The 21,005-nt window shown below is 40.4% G+C and overlaps 1 protein-coding gene across 2 annotated transcripts in view; it reads right to left on the reverse strand.

Moving 5' to 3' along the window:
* Positions 1-3,632: 3,632 nt before the first annotated feature.
* LOC119902217 (E3 ubiquitin-protein ligase Midline-1-like) overlaps positions 3,633-21,005 on the reverse strand; it is a 63,050-nt gene continuing 45,677 nt past the window's right edge. For both annotated transcript variants that reach the window (XM_038718260.1, XM_038718251.1), the window contains exons 3-10: positions 19,414-19,509; positions 13,620-13,727; positions 11,628-11,776; positions 10,925-11,052; positions 9,535-9,678; positions 6,280-6,441; positions 5,897-6,104; positions 3,633-5,781 (exon numbers count right to left, since the gene is read on the reverse strand). In XM_038718260.1, the coding sequence (XP_038574188.1) occupies positions 5,433-5,781; positions 5,897-6,104; positions 6,280-6,441; positions 9,535-9,678; positions 10,925-11,052; positions 11,628-11,776; positions 13,620-13,727; positions 19,414-19,509 (1,344 nt within the window). In that variant the 3' untranslated portion in view covers positions 3,633-5,432. The remainder of the gene's footprint in view (positions 5,782-5,896; positions 6,105-6,279; positions 6,442-9,534; positions 9,679-10,924; positions 11,053-11,627; positions 11,777-13,619; positions 13,728-19,413; positions 19,510-21,005) is intronic.

Genomic DNA, 21,005 nt, shown 5'->3' on the forward strand with positions numbered 1-21,005 from the left:
GACGCATACAGTACAGCTCAGCCAAGTGCATAAAACCCCACTAGTTTGAATTTAAATGATTCACCTCTAAGTTAGACCTACGGTATGATGATGATTCTGATTGGGTGGAATGATGCAGTTCCTCTTTGCTAGACCCTAGTGTGAAGGAGTTCTTCACTTCACTTGTCAGGCTATCACTTTTACCTTTTTGAAGCCCCTTTGTTCTGAGGCAGCTATTATGATAGCTACGACCCCACCACATGCAATTGCACATTGCAATTTTTACCAGACAATCATTCTGTGTTCCTAATATTACAGATGATTAGGAAACAAGTGCAGGTGGAGATCAGAAACACATTCTGTCTAACAACTGAACCCCCTTTAAGAATAAAAAAAGTGATGCAAGCATCTGATTGCATATTGATCTTTTTTAAAACACTCAAGGAACATTATGACTGCAGCCTTATAAGCACATTTTCTCTGCCCATACCCTAAAATAGACACAACTATGGTCTCTATCAGTGCAATGGCTTGTGAAAAACTGTCTCCCTAGGAACCTTCCAAATTGAGGATTTAATAGATAGTGACAGAGAAGAATGCTTGATGGAGATCCAAATGAGTTACTGACACTTGCGTACAAGAACTGCCCAGGTTTCATTCATAGATTTTCTCATTTAAGTGTAATAAAGTTTTGAATAAGTTGCTATGAGGAGATGAGATATGACATGTGATAAACGGTCATGATCATTTTTTGTTTTCCGAAGCTAGACCAGAGGCCTCAGCAATATTGAACTACACGAATTTAATACACATGGATTTCTTATACATTACCATGGATAACAATCAAATGATTTGTCTTCTTGGAAATACCTCTTTCACACACACACACACACACACACACACACACACACACACACACACACACTATGTAGAAAAAGTTCAGTAGCCATTCTGTTGCCAATTACCATCCATAATCCAGTGACATTTCTGTGGGGTGCTTGTGTCCTTATTTTCCTGAATCCTAACAGTGACATCTGCTGGACATTTAGAGGATTGATTTCCTATGCTACAAGACAGCATGGAGTGTGAAATGTGAAAAAATATGCGTAATAATGAAAAATCTTATGTTAGCACCACATAATCATATTTCCTGTTAGTTCTTTACCAAATGGCTGGCTTGGATGTGGTGTATAATGGCTGATCAGAACTTCCTACAAAACTGGTGTTTTGAAAGCACATGTGCAGCATTTCTATACATCAACAAGGACGGGTTAGACCAAAGGCAATAGTCAGACCTAGCTCTATTTTGTCTTACTGTGCTTCTGTACCAAAATCTTTCCTATTTTCCAGAGCCACCTCTGAGAGAGTTCCTATTGTTGCTCTTCTTCTCATGTCTCAAAAATGCTGCCAACAAGTAGTTACTGATACATGCCCGAGTTCGCTTACCACATACACACACAACCACACACACACACACACACACACACACACACAATCACACGTGCAAGGATGCCAAGTGGAGCACAGAGGCTGTGTCATGAAATCTTGTCTCTATCTCTGTGCTGTGGCTTGGCCGTAAAAACCCTCCGGGGAATTCAGAGCCTCAAGACTGCCCATACAAGTGCAGTTGTGGTGGAAGCACAAACAGCAACACACTGAACCAGCTCTGTCCTGGTATGTAAAAAAGTGGGACAGTCTTTGCCTACAAGAGAGTACAGTGGTCTTATGAAGGGAGGCCAGTGGTTCAGATTCCAAGGCCCATGGGGAAAAATTGAATAACAGTTCTGCTTCTCGCTAAAGTATATTCAAGGTGCCCTTGAGGGGGGAAAAAAAGGCATGAGCTATTTAAACTGCTGGACCTTCACACCTTCACACAAGTGTGAAAACAGTGGTACATCAATTTCTGTGAACCAAGGTTGTGTAGAAAAAACAACACACAAGCTCAGCAAATACTTGCCTTGATATAGGTTAATAAAAAAAGTTGGTCCTCAACCTTTGCAGTGCATTTCAGCCGAACTGCAGAATCCCTAGACACATTAAGTTACTGTATCGATTGTTTGAAATGTCGCACAAAGTCTTGTATGAGAACACAAGAGGGTCAGTAAGCACATTTAACTGCCGGACTTGCCTCAAATTGTGTTAACTTGGAGGAAAAAGGTCAGAATTTTGGGCCAAGAAATTTTTATTTTTTGTTACGTAAATGCAAGTCTTTGACAAAGATGTCAGAAAATGTCAAGGCATACATCCACTGCTGTAGGCCGACAATGGATTCACTCTTTCACGTCATTTGGGCAACAAGGGGAGATGTCACTTAAGAGCAGAGCCGTGGGCCAACGATGATTTAATTCCTTCACGTCATGTAAGGAACAAGTAAACACGTCACTTAAGAGCAGAGCATGATACTGTGTATGGAAAGTAGCGAGTCTTCAGAAGATAATTGCTCTTGACAAACATCCAAATCTCAAGAAACGACACGATTCATGCATGGCTTAGTCCTTTCAGAGAAGCACAGATGGCCTCATAGTGTGACTCATAATTCTATACATTTAATATGCAATGAGTATAATTGTATCATGGACATAACACTGTGGAACTGGTTTTGATGACACATTCTACTAATGAAGTCAGTAAAACCCTGATTTCTTTCGCATTGTTTTTTTTTTTCTAAGTTTGGATTCCTACATACGATTTAACACTAAGCAGAAATTTAAGCAGCATATATGCCAAAAGTTTCTGCATATTGTGTATCACATACTTCAGCAAGTCAGTAGCGTTTAGACAACAATCTTTTCATGCTATCTTCACCGTATCTTCTGTATTACAGGTTGAATTACAGACAAACAAGCGGACACCTCTATTATTTACGGATGGTGACCTGTAAATTGTCTTTGTGTCCCTTTTATTGTTTGCTCAGTGGAGCGCTGGGTAAACTCATTTCGCCCGCTCACACCACTGAACCGTGTGAACGACACACACAGAGCTTCAGCTAATGCTAGCAGTTCAGCGGCGATAACCCAATGAGACATGGCGTCTAAGAACAATTGCTCCAGGAAAATCGCCCCTGACCTCCGCGGGAAGTTCCAGTGATAAACACAACAACTTCCTCTTTGACAGGAAATTCATAAACCCGAGTGAACTCAAGTTGAGGTCTAAACTTAGAGTTTGACATAAGGATCTGCCTAGATGATTCAGCATGTGGAAGAAAAAGTGCAGATGCTGGTGAGTTTGATGCCCTGTGCAGCATCTGTTCTCATGGTAGTTCCCTTTTTTGTGCTATATTTGCTTAAACCTGCAGTAACAACATTTTTTGATACTTTGGGGCATCGGAAACTAGCTGTAAACACTTAGACATATCATCCCCTTTACAAAGTTGATATCTCAATTCACTTAGCAAACAGTGGCCTATGTACATATCCAGCAGATACAGGACAGCATCAGCATTCATCTGAACACACAGACCAAAATGCTACAGTCTAAACTTATTAAATTTTGAGACTGCATTTGAGTTTCCTCCAAATGTGATCTTTGTTTGAAAAAAAGAAAGAAATGGCTCCTGGCATTTCACCCTACCCTGCTTTATGAGATCGGCTCTTGACGTTCTCACACTGCTGTGTTGCTTCCCTGGACAACAACAACAAAAAACAAGAGCACACTTTAATGTGAAAAGGAACAGCGTTTATTTTTGACCTTCTCACAGACATTCTTAGACGACAGTGATGCAAGCACTCATATCCTGTTCCATCCATAAAAATGTCCACAGATACAGAACATATAACACCATGGTCATAAGGTTCAAATGGAAACATTAAATTAAGCACTACATATTCATATCAGTAACAATGAAAACATACAGGTCAATTAATTGCCAAGGAAACACGGAAATTAGAGAACAGATCGTTATTTGTTTTCATACTTTTAAGTGTACCAGTTATTGAAACAAAGCAACAGAAATACAACTTTTTTTGTATTTACACTGAGGAGCGCCATTTTTGTCACTGTTAAACATTATTACATATAGAACAAAACTGAATTTTAGGATACAGAATTGACAATACCCATTTGGGAGGTTTTGTTATAAGGGTCTTGATCATTTTGTCACGTTAAATAGCGAGGAATTAGGGAAAATCCAAAACAAGATTCAGCAAATGAGTAAAGTAAAGAGTTAACTGCCATACTGACATCATCAATGTGCAACAAGTCTGAGAGATGTGTGGTTTTTAATGGAGATTAATTCAACCTTTAATATTTTGAAAAGATCCCGGGATATTGGCAACCAGCACAAATCTGTCTCACTCAACAGCTATATGCATGTTTTATAAAAGCGTGAGAAAAAAATGGAACCCAAATGTGTATTTTACCAGTAATAACCCGGGGCTACGATTGTAACATAACTCACATATCATGTATCGCATAAAATCATAATGGCAGGACTTTTCTGGCTGCCAAAAAAAAAAAGGAAATGAACACAGTGAGTCAAATAGAACACAGCACTTTCCCAATATGTAAGCATGTTAACTGCACCAAAGTGATTAAAATTTTTAGGCTACAAAACCATTAAGTATGAACAATGTGCAAAAACAAGGTCTACATTTTACGGAATCTTGCATTTAATATTAACGTAATGCTATTACCTCTCTTGTCACTTTTTAAAAATAATTCAGTATCTATTAACTTATGTAAAATTTGTATTTGTATTTGTATAAAGATATCTGAACAGACAGCAATGGCTACTTTGGTTCCTTTTTATGAACAAGGGAATGGGGGGGGGGGGGGGTGAATGGGGTGAATTTACAAAATATACATGTTATTCTGCTCTTTCCAGCATCCCTGACTGATAATAGTTGGGGTGGTATTTGTGTGTGTTTGCGCATGTTTTTGTGTACGTATATGCAGTGTAAGTGTATATGTGTGTCCTTTCAGGGAATTTCAAAGTGCTATATCTGATAAGGTGAAAATTAGAAATTGATTCGTGGCTTGTTTCCTAGTTGCCATGGTACAAATAGACCCATCGTGGCCCAAAGTGCCTTAGAATAGAAATTTCTGGCTCAACTCTATCCATTTGTCCTGGTTTCTTCTGAACCGACTCCAGCTTACTGTCTCCGTCTAGAATAGGTTTTCATGAAGCAAAGACGACATGAACCAGCATCACATTTGCTTTTAGAAATCACAGCAAACAACTGAAATCACTTTTGAGAAGCTTGATAAAGTAACACCCCAGGCATATTTTCCTTTTTCTTTGCATATTAAAGCTGCACAAGGTTATTTTGCACAAATGGTAGCGAGTGTTTCAATTATTTGGATTGAGAAAGTGATGTCATCGGGCTACTTACATGCTCAATTTTACCACAACAGGCGGTCTGTGATTGCATGTGCCAAAGAAAAGCCAAATGGGAAAAGAAGAAAAGATCCGACCAGGCCAGTTTATGCTAATTTATGTTGTCTGTCTGTAGTTTTCAGTCTTGGGGTTCCAGTCCCTCTAGATGGTCAGGGATGGGTAGACCAGTGAGAATGGTCAGACACTTATTCCACACGTTGAATACAGGACACACGGGCTGGACGAAGGAGACGTGAAATGTGTGCAGGTGCTGGGAGCCCACAGCGTCGTAGAAGGTCACACAACCGGCATCGTAGTCCAACAGGACCCCGACGCGTCGCAGGTGGGGCGAGGGCTCGATGGCCAGCTCTTTGCTGTTGTGGCGAACCACCCAGGAGTTGTTGCAGCGGCAGAGCACCCAGGAGGCCGAGTTCTTGCCGATCCACTCGTGCTTGGGGGCTGATTTGTAGGCTATACCCACAGCGTACCTGGGGGGTGGGGGGGTGGAAGATTCTGTTATGTGAAAATGACAAATCTTGAACCTTTTCCCCCAAACAGACTCCCAAAATTACAACTAGAAATGTGTAGATTGGTATAACTCACCATGTGCTCCCTCCAATTAAAGCCTCCCAGTAGTGACGACCGCTGTCAATGTATACGTTCCCCACCACGCCGTAGCTACTCTGGCTGGTGAAACGCTCCTGACTGTGGCCTTTCTTGGACGTAGTTTCATCACGCTCCACTGTCAAGTTATCGTGGGACACCTTCAGCTTCTTGTGGGCAGATTTGGGGTCCAGCTTGAATGGCTGGCCTTTCAGAGGAGAAGGAGGGAATGAATAAACAGAGGGAACATTCTTTACAGTACAGCTCATTTATTTTCAGTTAACTGAATATCATATTAGAAAGAAAAAATCACAGCAAGTGAAAATAATAAAGCTATTTCTGTATCAATCCTATATAGAGTGTTCTTTCAGTCTTGTGCTTACTGTTGGTCTTCAGAGTCCCTGGTTCACTGCTCCTGCTTCCCGCTTGGTTAATGGCCTTGACAACAAAGATATACTTGGTGCCACTCTGCAGACCGTGCACCGTGTAGTGGTTTTGCTTGATGTTGGGAACAATCATCCAGCTCTCCAATGAGTTACACAGACCTGGGAGGAGAGGGAAAGGAGGGCAAGATAAGGAGACAAAGGCAGAGATGAGAAGGAGGGAATGATCCATTATACAGCCAGTTAATTCAATGAGATATGATTCATGTGTTCAGTTGTTTAAGGTTCCTAAAAAATGCATTTCAGCAGTTACAACACATTTGATGTACTTTATTTAAAGTGCAAAGCCTGAGAAGAATATGAAATATGGGGGGACTATATTTAATGATGACTGCAGGCACTTGCAGCACAAGAAAAACAACACCCTAACAGGAGAAAAACTATTTACTTCAAAGTTTCCTGGAGAGGAGAGATGTACAGCTGTGTGAAAGGATAGTGTACTAAATGATTGGTTGTGTGTGAGCCTGTGGCAGTGGGAACAGGTGAGAGGGTGTGAAAAGGCACAAGAGGAAACCATTCACACCTCGTTGGCTTCCTAGTTGCACTATGCTCTCTCTTCTTGGTGTGTGTCTTTGGTGTTTTTTTTATTCAATGGTGCTTCACTGCTGCAGCACCACCTCCTAAGGCAAGTGTGTATATTTCCCCTCTGTGTCACAGCTTTGTTGGCCTGAAGAATTTACGTAGGAAGTTACCACTATACTGTTGCTCTTTGTTGGCCACCCACAAGTGAAAACAATCTTATGAGCACCCTCAGTTCACTTTTTAATGTTGCAATGTCATATAAAGTACTATCACCATGTTCAGTATTCCAAATTATCCTGTTGACCTGCCACTTTGACCGATTACCAACCCAAAGAGAAAATGAATAGAGAGAAGCCCTGGTTGATTTGGCAACACATGTGGTCGCTGGTGGTAACAGGATGTGTACTGACCACAGGGGGCAGCAAACACACCTGGAGGGGCTCTACTCCATCAGAAATGCAACAGAAGAAGAGCAACTTGTTTACAGTGCAGCCAAACAAATTATGGGCTGAGAGGAAACGTAAGGAAAACAGTCAGCAGTGTTGTCCAACATGCTTATACTGAAGTCATGGTGTCTTGCACATTACATGGAATGTGTGCTAGTTCCTACTTTTCTGCTGTACAAAATCAAAAGACAGCCTGACATTTGTTTTACCATATGAAAATGATTATGCATAGAAGCGTATCACTTCTGTGAAAACAGTGTGTAAAATCTGCAGTAACTACAAAACAGCTAATAACCAAACTGCAAACTCGCTTGCACACTTTTGTTTTTGCCATAGGGAGACAGCAAGCTACAGGTAAAACAAGAGTGCTATATCAAGTGAAAGCTAGCTGGTGAGATAGCTACAGCTAGACATCTTGGTATCAGCATTTCTCATAAGCTTCATTATGATGATGAAGAAAAAACAACGGAAATTATGTCATTTGGTGTGGTTAAACTAAATATTAACAGTAAATGTACAGAAAAATAGCAAAACGGAGATACATTTAAAGTATCATGTTCAGTCCACACCTGCATCCTTTCATGTAAATCCTTTGTTTGTAGTTGCACAATTTGAATCTCCAGCGAGAAAAGTGGATCTATATACAGAGGCAATTACAATGCATTCATTAACGTAATAAAATCTTAGAGAAGAAGAGGAAGAGACTAATTATAACTTTAGATAACCCAAGAAAATATTAAAATCCAATTTTTATTTTTGTTCTAACCAACCACAACATAAATGAGGACATTATGTTTAGAGCGTAACATTGTATAGGTCAAGTCAAGTGTTACTACAACTACTTTTGGAACAAATGCCTCCATTCCAGCTGTTATACACTTTCAGACTCAAAGCAAATACATTTACTACAATCAAACACATTTATTCGATAAAGCTTGTAGTCCTGTGCATATCAAACGGAAATAACAGATAGGAAAGAGAGAAAGTTCTGTCACTATCATGTTAAGACACATTTCCCACAGGAAATCCAAATCAGAAGGCTGTACTGAACTATTACGCATTGGAGTTAAGGATGTTGTTTTGGTATTTTATTAAATTAACATTAAACAACTTCCACTTCTTGCACAGTGACTCAACTGAATTGCTCCAGGGGGAATTTTCTGGCATGTGGCTTTGATGCCAACAGCAACACCTCTGACATTATCGGATGTGAAAACAGGAGGTGAGAAAAATCACAGCATCTTAGTGAACAGACGGAGACAGGGATGTGAAAGCAAAAGGGGAAAGAAAGAGGGAAATAAATGTCACATTAGTTTAATGGCTGTCGGTTCCCAACCTGCTTTAAACTGTAAAGTAACAAAGGTGCAACCTCGAGAAGATGGGAAGAACGAAATAGAAGCTAAGGAATCGCTGCGCATACAGAGTTGAAGCAGAAGGAAAGAGAAAGGAAGGATGAAAAGGAGGAAAGGAAGGCAGTTTGAAACTGGAAAAAAAGACTTCAAAATAGAAGAGATGAAAACAGACAGAGCAAAGGCAATTTGATTGAAAGGGAGCAGAGGAGCTCAGATGCCCTGACCCCATTTTCTTCCTTGTAGTTGTTGTTCACTCGAGTGTGCTCAGGATTTTCAGGGTCTTGTGTGGGAGTTAGTGTGTATGTCGGTTTATACTGTATGTCTGTTGTTGTTCAACAAGACTTGGTGTCACTAATTGTGCGTCTGGGATGCTGATTCATTTTACAGCTGTCATATCTCTTACTACGACATCTCACTCCTTCAGCGCTGCTTAAATCTAAATGTCTTGCATGTATAGAGCCACTGAAGTCTTTTACTGAGTGCTCCACACAAAATGTGAATTCTGTGCTGCACTATCATACAATCTTATTCCCCTTCCATCCTTCACAAGCTACAGTCATTTGATGTGTGACAACATCTGTGGGTGATAGTAGCATAAAGGCTAGAGGCTTCACTTTAGGAGGTTCCACTTCTACCGTACCGCTATCTCAGCTTTTAGGTAAGCACTTCTACTCCCAGCTGCCGTAGGGGTGCTAGCAGCCACCAGTAGAGCACTTTGAATGTAAGTGTGCATAACAAATCCATTGCAAATGTTTGCATGCAGGATGTGTGACAATGACCAGGGCCGTAGCTACGATTTTATAAGGTTCATAATACAGTTTCCAAAAATATTTCTTATCTGATTCAAGCTTTTTTTGCAGCCACACATAACTTACTGGCAATGTTAGACTGTCCAGTGAAGATGGCGTACTGGAGCTCATAGGACACCACTGTGAATTCATCATCAGATGTCCAGTGGACGGCGATAGTATCGTAAGAAGCTGTGCACAACTCCTCCCTTATGTTAGGAGCACTTGGAGCTGTAGAATGAAAAAACAAAACAAATGTCAACAAGATTTCTAGCTCTAATACTATATTCCAATTGAATATAGTTGCAAATTACATTAGTAATTTTCCAAAATGATAACACACTCAAAGCCTGCCTGTTGTTACAACAAAGAACAGCCCCAATTAACCCCCTGCGTGCTCATTTGGTTCATTTTAGGAGTGTAAAGGCTTCATTACACACAGGATTGAAGATGTTCTTTCCACTAGAGTGGTATGTTGAGCATTGAAAGCAATGCGGGAGAGAAATATAAAATATTCAGAGAAAAAGCAGGTCACATTAACACAGCGGCAAGAGTAAATATCACATCAAATCCTTTTAGAGGTAACAAATGTGAGTCGTTACCTAACCGGAGACGCTAGATTGGTTTACACTCATTTATTGCTTCATGTGCACTTCATTAGTTTATAGTTGTTTTTGTTGAAATAAATAAAACAAACTTTTCTTCTGTTCAAACCATGAGGCCTTTAGTAGAAAGAGAATGGACTGAGGTAAGAAATAAAGATATAAAGGCACAGCTTAAATTGATTTTAAAGCCACTTCCTATCTCTTTCTGTGTCTGTCATTCTCTCTCTCTCCAGAGCCTTCTGTCATGAGTGGCTACACATAGTGGAGTGATTCAGACTGATTCACTTAGTGAAAAGGCCCTCCAGCGAAGCCCTCATGCATCGCAGAGAATAAATACGAGCCAGCCATTTTCACAGACCTTCAAATCCACTACACATGATGCCTTGTTTTTGTCCCCAGCGTGCTCATAATTCATGCGGTGACATTTTGATCGGATGCTGCAAATGGGACATCGGAAATTAATGTTGAAAATTAATTTAGGAGTTAATAGGCTGGGGCATGTTCCTTCAAACGCAGTGCTTGGGGACAGCAGAGACTTCAAAAGATTTTTTTTTTTAAATAACAAAATCTGAATATACAGCTAAAATAGATTCGTAATTAAAGGCAACGTTTGGTTTCATGTCAGTGAGGAACTGAGGGTAAGACTGTAGAGCGAAAAAAGGGGGCATTTAGTTTGTGAGTTTAACCACAAGGAAAGTGAATATCAAGCGATTATGGTGCATGTGAATGGAAATGCCTACTGATTTTGACTACAAATAAGTCCTCTGAATTTAATACAGTGGGCTGAAACAGTTCAATGGGTAAAGTGATTTTAGTTCATCGATACATGTCCGTCTGAACGGAAAGACTTTAATAAAAACATGAAGGTTTACCAGTAAGGTAATCCAGATTCTCCAGCAACTTCTTCTCCCGGGCGAAGTCCAGGGCAAAAGTATCGAAGGTGTCCGTTAGGTGTATCTCAGGAATCAGCACTTGGGTTGATGCAGTTGCCATGGAAACCCTGGATCAATACCAATCAAAATTGAACAGGTTTTCATACTTAATATTATCTTTAAAATAAAAGAAGAAATGAGAAACATATATTTTACATATATTTATATTTTAGAATTTATTAGCTATCCAAGATGTAGAACAAAGGAATTTTAGCATTTTGCACCAGATCAGATGAGCTGATAGAAGAGCACAGATATAAAATATTAACAAACTGCCCCCTAACTGTAAATTAAAAATACTGAATCAGAATAAAATCAGCCCACTGGTTATTGAGGCTGTTCAGATTATATTCTGATTGAAACACTACTTTTGTTTGAAGGACTACAGGATAGTGGTTTTGTTCTCGATTGCCAAATCAATTAGTCAGAAAGCTTAAGCAGGGAGTAGAATAAGATGAGGCTAAATAAAAGATGAATTCCCTCTCTACTTGTCTTTGCTGTTGGGGAAGCTAAGCACACAAAGTTCTCAAATTGTTTCTAAACATTTGTGAGTGCACTCTTTGCCCTTTCCCTAAAGCTAGACCTTAGTTTGCTATGCTGAATAATTCCAACATGTGTGGCTAGTGTGTGGGCTGTGACCGACCTCTCGTTGATGCTCTTGGCAGTCTGCAGGAAGCGAGCGTGATCGGTTTCTTTCAGCGTCTGATCGGCCTGTGTAATGAGGGCTGAGGACCTCTCGATGCATTGCTTGCAATTGGAGATCTGTTGGGCGAGCTTCCGAAGCCTTTGTGCCTGAAAAGAATGCAAAATGCAAAGAGCTCTTAAAGTCCCGGTGCTACTGCAAGAATGCATACAAATGCCCTCATCCAGGTTAAGATGTTGCGGATCATTAGGAATGAGAACATAAGCAGAGCTGATGACAAGAAATTACCCCCAAAATATGGGGTTTTATTGTTACAAGAAGATTGATGTTAACATTTCAAAGTCTCTCGTACCAGAAAAGGTCAAATCGATGGTTGACTGATGCACATTGTCAGCTATTTCCTTCCGGTTTTCTTAATTGTTATGAACATCAAGGACAGTAATTTATAGCAAAGGGCATGCATGTGTCCATCATGCATGACTTACTGGAAGCTGTTTTGACCTCTCTACTTGTTTCTTGTCCTATGAGGTTTTGTTTTGAAGCCCTCTTTCTTTTGTAACTGTGAATATAAAGTTTAACTCTTTCCGTATGTTAAAGATCAACTAAAACCAACCATGGGTGTGATTGCACAACTAAGCTCCATACGAAAGTTGAATAAACAAGAAACAGACAAAAAGGCATGACAAAAATGTTTGAATCGACATCAGTTAAGCTTCTACCATGTCCCTGCAAATACTACATTTTCTAGGCGTGTCAGTGCTTCTATTGCGTGCAAATGTGGGATTTCATTTCCCCTCATTTGCCCCTCAGATCTATTCACTCTCCCTACAGTGTGAGCAGAGATTTTAAGAGACAGATTGAGGTCAGTGGCTGGATTGAGGTTAAAGGACATTTCATCAGCAGTTTGGCTTGTAAAGAACCCCAAACACTGTAATCTCAGTCCAAATCTATTGAAATATGCAAAGTCATCATCACGTTAAAAAATAAGGACAAGGAAGTAAGCAAAACAGGCAAACTAACAGCAGAAAGTTGGTTTAGGAAAAAATGCCATTGATCATGATCTAGTACTCCATCAAAGCAATTTTCTAGAAATCTGTTGCCCTAAAAATAATTATGTCCGTACCCATTTCTGCATCTTCTGTGATGCTATCCTAAAAGTTAAAAGCATGATGAAAAATAAATCTCTAGTGGGTTCCAGGCCTCATTAGATACAGCTTTAAAAAATCATCCGGGTTTAGAGCACAAATAAACGTGCACTTCCATATGCTCTGGGATCTGCTTTTTGCCAGTCGGACTGTTTTCCCCATCTGTTCAGAATGTGTTGAAGGGTTTGCATTTCAGGCAACAAATGCCTGTCCACGATATAAGGATCAGGTCATGTGGCAGTAGTAGAGTATTCCATTTGACACAAAATGGGGTCATGATAGTCATGATAGCAGCTCTGCATGTTTTCAGTGGATGCATGTGTTGAAGTAATGATGAATGAAGGCGATGACATTAGCAATCAACTGTAGCAATCCAAACTGTCACCCTGATACTGATTTGAATCAAATTTGCACATTACATTGTCTATATTGGAGGAATAAGGGAGTTAATTTGTTTTTTTAATGCATATGACTGTGGAATATTAGATGTGCAGACATTATTTGCCCCTTGATGATTATTATTCATTGATGGAAGAAAATATAATTTTTAATGATTAAGGAATGATGTAAATTTATAGCTACCAAATGTGGCTAAACTAGCGTTAAGCATCAATAAAACAAAAGTAAATTTTCTTGTCTGTGGGGGAGAACAAAATGAAAAGTGCTCCCATGGGTAGTTTTAAAATGGGCGACAAATTGTAGTTTATTCACGGTTTGTCAGGCTAAAAATCTGTCAGAAGAAAGAAAGGGTGAGAGAACATGAAGTTAAAGGTGGGTATAAAAACAGCAAAGGAAAATAAATGGTATCCGCTATCATACTCCTCGTCCCTCTGAGTGTTCACCTCACCTTCCCCTCCTTGATCTTGCTGCCAATGATCTGCCTCCTCTGTTGAATAATATCAATCAGGACATCACACTCCTCCATGAGCTTGCCTTCCTGGCGGGACGCGTTCACCTGAGAACCATTTCAGAAAGAGTATTACATAAACAAAGAGACTGATGGATGCTGGGAATGGGGATCTGTTTAGTGGCGGAGGGACAGGATGTAATTTTCATCCATCAACCGGCCCTCCTGTCTGAAGCAAACACTTGAGGAAGATGAGGCACATTCAGCCATTTTGCCTCCCACTGGCTTGAGTGCTGATCAAGTGACAAGTAAAATAGCAGGAAGCCCTTTGGCAGGTAGACAGCAGACATGACACTCAGCAACATGCCAAAGAATCAGACACAAGGTCTGTGTCCAAAACCACCCCCTATTAACTATATAGTGGACCATATTCACCGGCTGCCATTTTATTTAATGAGTGAACAAGGGAGTGATTTTGGATGCACACAAGGAGTAGGCGTAGCCCTCATTCCCATGTTATCCATTTTGAAGTTGATGATTGACTGATTGACAAGATGGGTATCAGACATTTGGAATTTTACATTCCCCATTGAAAATCATATTTAAAAGAATAATATGGGTTCATATAGGTTTATATATTTTTTTGATGTGGGGGCTGTATGAAGTACTTATGCATAGTCAGTGTCTAACCTGCAGTCACCAGAGTCAACATAAAAATAAAAAATAGAAACTAGATAGAAGTTAGAAACTAGCTAACATACAGAGAGACGGTAGAAACTACCTAACTTACAGAAAGATACTGGCTAACGTGTAAACTCCCAACTAGCTTCAAGAAAGTTCTGTAGCTGCTTATTGAGACTCTTGGGCTTATCTGAATATTCATTAACGAGGACCACGCCAATGTTAGATTTTATAGTGGTTTATTATGATGAATAGTTATGAAAGGAGGAGTTGAGAGAAGAGGGATGAACGGGGTCGAGAGAAGAGGGATGAACAGGGGTCGAGAGAAGAGGGATGAACAGGGGTCGAGGGGAGAGGGATGAACAGGGTCGAGGGGAGAGGGATGAACAGGGTCGAGGATTGAGGGATGAAGGGGTCAAGGATTGAGGGATGAAGGGGTCGAGGGGAGAGGGATGAACAGGGGTCGAGAGAAGAGGGATGAACGGGGTCGAGAGAAGAGGGATGAAGGGGTCGAGGGGAGAGGGATGAACGGGTTGAGGGGAGAGGGATGAACGGGTTGAGGGGAGAGGGATGAACGGGTCGAGGGGAGAGGGATGAACGGGGTCGAGGATTGAGGGATGAAGGGGTTGAGGATGAAGGGGTCGGGAGAAGAGGGATGAAGGGGTCGAGAGAAGAGGGATGAATGGGTCGAGGAGGTTGTTTTGGGTTTGGTCGCCGGAGCGGCGAGGAACCCGAGGGGTCGAGATTCAGGGTGGGGGCTCGTCTCGATAAGCAACTTGGTCTTATGAACCCCCCTGTGGTTCCTGTTGTAGAAGAAGACGAAATGATTACAGGCAGAATTATGGATTTTAGCGTGCATGTCTTCCATGGTGGGAGGAAGCCGGAGCGCCCGGGGACACCCACTCAAACGCGGGGAGAACATGCAAACTCTGTGCAGAAAGACCTGGGCTGAACGAGGTCTAAACTCAGAACCTTCTGCTGCAAGGCAGCAGTGCTGGCCACTGGGCCACCGTGCTACCCATTAAGAGAGGTGAACAAGCAGGGTTTGGGTGGGAGGGATGTCTTTCAAAAGTGTAACTCTGGCAGATTAGGTTGTCATGGTCTTGGTCTCACTATGTCGAGAATCAAATCAATATTAGTTTGTGGTCTTTCACAATCTGCTTGAAGTGTAAAGGTGATAGCCAAGGAGGGGTCAGAGACAGACTTCTGGGATCAGGAATATCAGCCCCCTTGTCATCATGTTGTCAAACCAGCCAAGAGAAGTCATGCTAGTCTTTTCATCGGGCCTTGAAAGGTTATCCTATGGAAGGAGAATTGGTCATGTTCCACTAACACTACATGGGATAAAATGACAAATTGTTGTGCCTAATGCTCATTTTTTGTTTCTGATATGTCTGTCCACTTTTATGTTGAAATCATGCTGTCTTAACTTTATATAAAAGCATATTTAGTTTTCTGGTAGTGGGTTTAAATATCTGCTTGACTCAAAACCCACTGATGGCAAGAAAAATTATTTCATTTAGTTGGAAGGTGTTAGTTGATGCTTGCATTCAGGGTTGCACTGCCATTAAGGGGCTACAGAAGAAAAATTGTATCCAGCTCCATTCTCTGTAGGTCCTAACATAACGTGTAATTTCTCATTGTGGTCATTTCCTAGCGACCCTTTCAGCGCCTTGTAAAGTGTTTTCTTGCTGTGGCAAAGCGATAGCACAGGGAGCAATGAAAGGGAAGTCTGCTGTGAGTGTTGTCAAGCCAACATGAGATTACACAATTATTCATACACACATAAACTCTCCTTTGCACACAGGCATGTTGACAGGTGTTTTTAAAATGACATCATGGGGAGTAATTTACCATTTCCTCCAAACTCCAAACAAGGCTGGAAAGGACTTCTTATCCTCAACATGCCCTCCTAAACAGCATTTATGTGATTTTTTTCTGGAATCGTTTTGCCAACAGAAACAATTTGCCACCCGGATTACATCTCAGTGCTTATACAACACATGCTAAGCTGCACACCTTAGCTCTGCTGTACAGAGTAACTCTAACAACGCCTGTGCATCTGTCATCACTGCTAATTGGTTTCTTCGACATCATTCTGCCAGCTCTGGGTAAGCTTGAGATTTAAAACTGCTTACACTGTGAAAAGTTTGTATATACTGTATGTTAGATCTTTGTGGCATTTTGTACACCAATTAGCATTCTTATACAGATCTGAAAAAAAAACCAGTGGTGTTTTTGGGTAGAAGCTTCTCCGAATAGAGACCACAAGGAAACACATAGAAGTTCATGTTTTTTGGAAGTCAGCTCTTTTGTTCCCCAGCAGGTTTTGCTGATTTTGCTGTTTTGTAATGTGCCTTTGGGTCAGGAATACTTTCCAACTACTAATAAACAACAATTAAACTAAAAGGGAAGTGTCATTTTTTTTTTCTTAGTTGAGATTGTTGTTTATTTTCCACTGAAGCTCAGAACTCAATGTGAAAAGGGTGACCCTCTTCTATATTGCTCATCAGACAAAAACAACTGCCACACTGACACAGACACACAGAGTTTGTGACCGGAGTACATCATGCGCCATGCAAATATGTGGAGCATCTAATGATTGTGGGCAGAGCCCTCCGGAGTATATGATCAGTATGACAGATTGTACTCTGTAAGGACATTCAGTGATTAATTTAACCACAGAAACACACACACACAGATAAAAATGACTGAATCTTTAAGGACATGCAAACATTTAAGATGGCACGTGAACCAAACTTTCTGCAAAGGGAGGGGACATTAAGCTTTACATGCCTAATATAATTATTGACCTGTTTGTATAGGCAATACATACAAAGACATCAGAGGTATTTCTGTGGCTTTTGCTACAGTAAGTATTAATTTTCTTTGCAAAAGTAGTACGCATATTATCTTCACCAAGATTCATTGTCTTAATTTCATAAACAAACCAATTTACTGCCTATAATTACCCCTCTTTGACTATGTGTGATTATTAAATTGTACTTGGATTCAAACAAGATAACTCCGTTCAGCACAGAGAATGGTGCAAACACTGTGTGGCATTAGATTCCAACAATTACAGCGTCTTGATTCTATTAGTCGACATGTCGCCAGCTGAAAACGAACGCTGGGATTCGACGTAATGTGGTGCAGGAGCATTCCATCATGGGTAGTGAATGTGAGCTTGAAATATATTTTAGAACACCACTTGCCTTTACACCACTATTACCCCTGGTGGTGGAGGATAATTCATAGAATATTAATGAAGGTTGCCTTTCACACCATTTTGAATTTGTTTAAAGAAACCTTCTTAACACATATCCAATTCAAGTTCTCTCTTCTAAGTGTATATGAACATTATAAGATTTTTCTGGAGTCTCAAAGTTGTTGGAGACTCTTAGCAGCCATCTGCAGTGAAGCTTTGGAATAAATTAATCTCATGCGAAAAATTCAGAAAGCTGCTTTTCCTGTGTGACCCTCTTTTTTTTTAGTCCTGTCACATTTGCCCCTCTCATGGGAAGCCGAATTTACATGTCAAACAGCTTCATTTATTGAGTTTATGCATTTATTTTTGGCCCTTGATCATCAGTTAAACAGATATTTTTGTTGCGTCTTGTACTTATGCAACATGACTTTTCTGACTTAAAGACAATGTGCTATCGCTGTACACTTGTGACCAATGTGCACTGGGGGGAAAAAACCGGTCAAGCTCTTTTTTGCCCCTTTGCATATGCATAATTTATTTATTTCAGACTTTTAAAGTGGAGTGTTTCCTTTTTTTGTCATGTTTTTGATGATTCAACAGCTCAGAGAGTGTTTTTGTTCCTATTTCAAATTCCTGCATCATAAAAAAAAATTCTCTCAAGCTTAGCTCACAGAAAACATCTTTGCGTGATGGCAACACAAAAACATACTCACAAAATATGCACACAGCACTTAAGCAAAAAATAAAATAATTAAGGCTCCTTAATAAATCAGAACCCTCTTTACTTGCAGTAAGGGCCCAGCAGAGAGGCTGTTCTCCATTATTTTTCAACTAAGATGTCAGTGCCTTTTTAACCCTGTGGCATTGGTTTACTTAAAGCTTCTTAGTGGGCCGGCGTAATATGAACAGGCAGGCTTAGCACAGAATTGCCTTCAGCAGAGCTAAATACACAGACATTTACAAACATTGTTATTATCATTACACAGTCATAAACATAATAGACAAAAACTAAATGATGAATATTTGCTAAAAACGTGCCAGTTTCTACACAAATAAAGCTGTTTGTGAGAAAAAAATTGTTGCAAAAACCCATGTTGTCATACCCCATAAGTGAACACAGACTTGAATAAAACACAATGAGTTCTTTGTCTGCATTATCTTTGCATGCGCACATTCATTTTAACTCTGCAGCTTAATTGGCAACATCATCTTCACATCAGAAATTTGGCCTTAAAAGAATACAGTACAGCTACTACTGATTATTTTCAGTATTGATTAATTGTTCAGTCAATAAAATGTCAGAGAGCCCATGATGGCATCTTAAAATGTTTTGCCCAACCAATACTTCAAAACCTAAAGATATTCCTATTCCTAAAACAAACTAAAAGCAACGAACGTTCATATTTGAGAAGCTGGAATCAGGTCATTGTTGCCATTTTTCTTTAAATAACAAAATGACTATCTGCAGATCCAGTAACTGATTAATCAACAAATTCTTTCAGCTCTGAAAACAAGGAGTTTTCAATTTGTAAAATTAGTTCATACAATCTCTTTAGTCTTAGTTTAGCTGCTAACCTTAGCTACATGCTAAGCTGAGTTACAGAAACTCTTAACTCTTAAATCATGTTACAAGTCACATTAGAGATGGGTCAGTGGCTCAGTCCCTGGGGAACAGAAAACTAATGTAATTTTTTGTAAATATGTGAAAATATTAAATTAGATTTATTGCAATAATATGAGGGTACCAAAAAAAACTTGTATATGTCCAGTGTCATTATACATTTGGTGAACAGTGTAAATTCTATATATATACTAAATTTGAAAAAAAAAACAAAAAACGGCTGTTTGACTAGTCACACACAATATATAGGTCAGTGGTGACCTCGGAGGACTCCAGAAACTAACCTCTACATGTTGACAAGTCTGGATCAGCTTCCCCATAAGTGACTCCAGCTCGTTGTTCCTCTTGATCAAATTGCTCAGGTTGGAGTCCAGGGCTTGCTGTAACAAACACAGATAAAAACACAACAGAGAGAGTGAGAAATGAAAAAGAAATGGTTGGGACATAAATGCAAAGAAACAGACATGAAGGGCAGAGCCGTAAATCAAAGGAGGATAAAAATGCTACAGATTTCCCCCCCTTAGGTTTCTCTGCTTGCACAAGATGAAGAAGTTGTAAGACAACCTCAGGCGCTACACAACAAAACAAAAAATAAGTTGTAAAGCAAGCTGAAAACAACTACATTCTAGAAAAGTAGAAAAAATCAGCAAACATTTGATTCCTCAGCGCAGATTCAGATAAGAGAAGCTGTTCCCTCAACCGTCTTTCTTCAAAAGCATCCCCAGGAGTTACACGGCTATCTCCTTCTTTTTGAAGAGGTGCGTTTAGTGTCCACGTACCTCTGAGCGCGGGTGATAACCCTCTTCCCTATACTGCCTCCTCATCCTGCCCAGTCCGAGCTGCCGACAGAGGATCCTACTCTAGGAGAGGATGTGACTGGAACAGCCACTCCACTGAGCACCAAGCCATGCGCAAACCCAGCCAAGCGGCAAATTAGGCATCAAAAGCTTTCCCTATGAGGGCACACAGCAGCGCTCTCGGCTAACGAACCGGCAAACAGGTGACAGCACGTCAGCTCTTTCCCTTTACGCTCCTCCCTTCTTTTTTCCCCTTCCCTCCCCCTTTTCTCTTTTTTCTCTTTTGCTGCTTTCCATCTGGGCACAGGCTGTCTCCTTTAGTTCCAAGGCCGTCATATTATTGCCAAACCAAGCATGCTTAAGCCGCTGTGATGCCACATCTCAACTGTCCCATTCAAAACTGTTTTTCAGGTGAATTTATGCTCAGGCACTGTGAATGCTGAGATTTCGTGCATGTCTCGAAAAACGGTGTGACGGTGCATTGGAGCAGCAAGGGGCAAATGTCAGAGATAGCTTTGCTGGGAAAGCACAGGTTTCTAGATACATCTTGAATTCAGGTAAGCCACACTGTAGCCTCAGTGTACACAAAGCTTGGTCCGGGTGTTATATTAAGGATTAAATAAGACTTAAATCAGAGGGAATATTAAATAAGCAACAACTGTAAACACAGATAAAGACAGTGGGCACTGGGGGGTTAATGGACTGGGGGCTTAATGGATGGCCTTAATACGGCGATGACACACAAAAGCAAAAGCAGAATGAAGGTCTGCTCTGAGAGGAATGTGATGCTGTCGTCACTATTATCACCCGTAGCGATGAAAATAAACTTAGCCTTTTGAAGGATGAGGAAGAGGACAAGAATTACGACAATAATTCAGCATCTGTGGCACGTGGAGGTCGGTGTATGAAGCAAAATGCATGCGTGCATGCTTCAAATGCAAAGAGAAAAACACATGGCGCAATAATGTCTACATACCAGTATACGGTAAAGAAGCACATGTTCAAATGCAAAGTTTATATCCGCTTGTACACACACACATACACACACACACACACACACAATCTTCAGTACATGAAAT

This window comes from Micropterus salmoides, unplaced genomic scaffold (genome assembly GCF_014851395.1).
Source record: "Micropterus salmoides isolate LMB-PRFRI ecotype aquatic unplaced genomic scaffold, ASM1485139v1 Ms_hic_scaffold_1, whole genome shotgun sequence".
NCBI classification, from domain to species: Eukaryota; Metazoa; Chordata; class Actinopteri; order Centrarchiformes; family Centrarchidae; genus Micropterus; species Micropterus salmoides.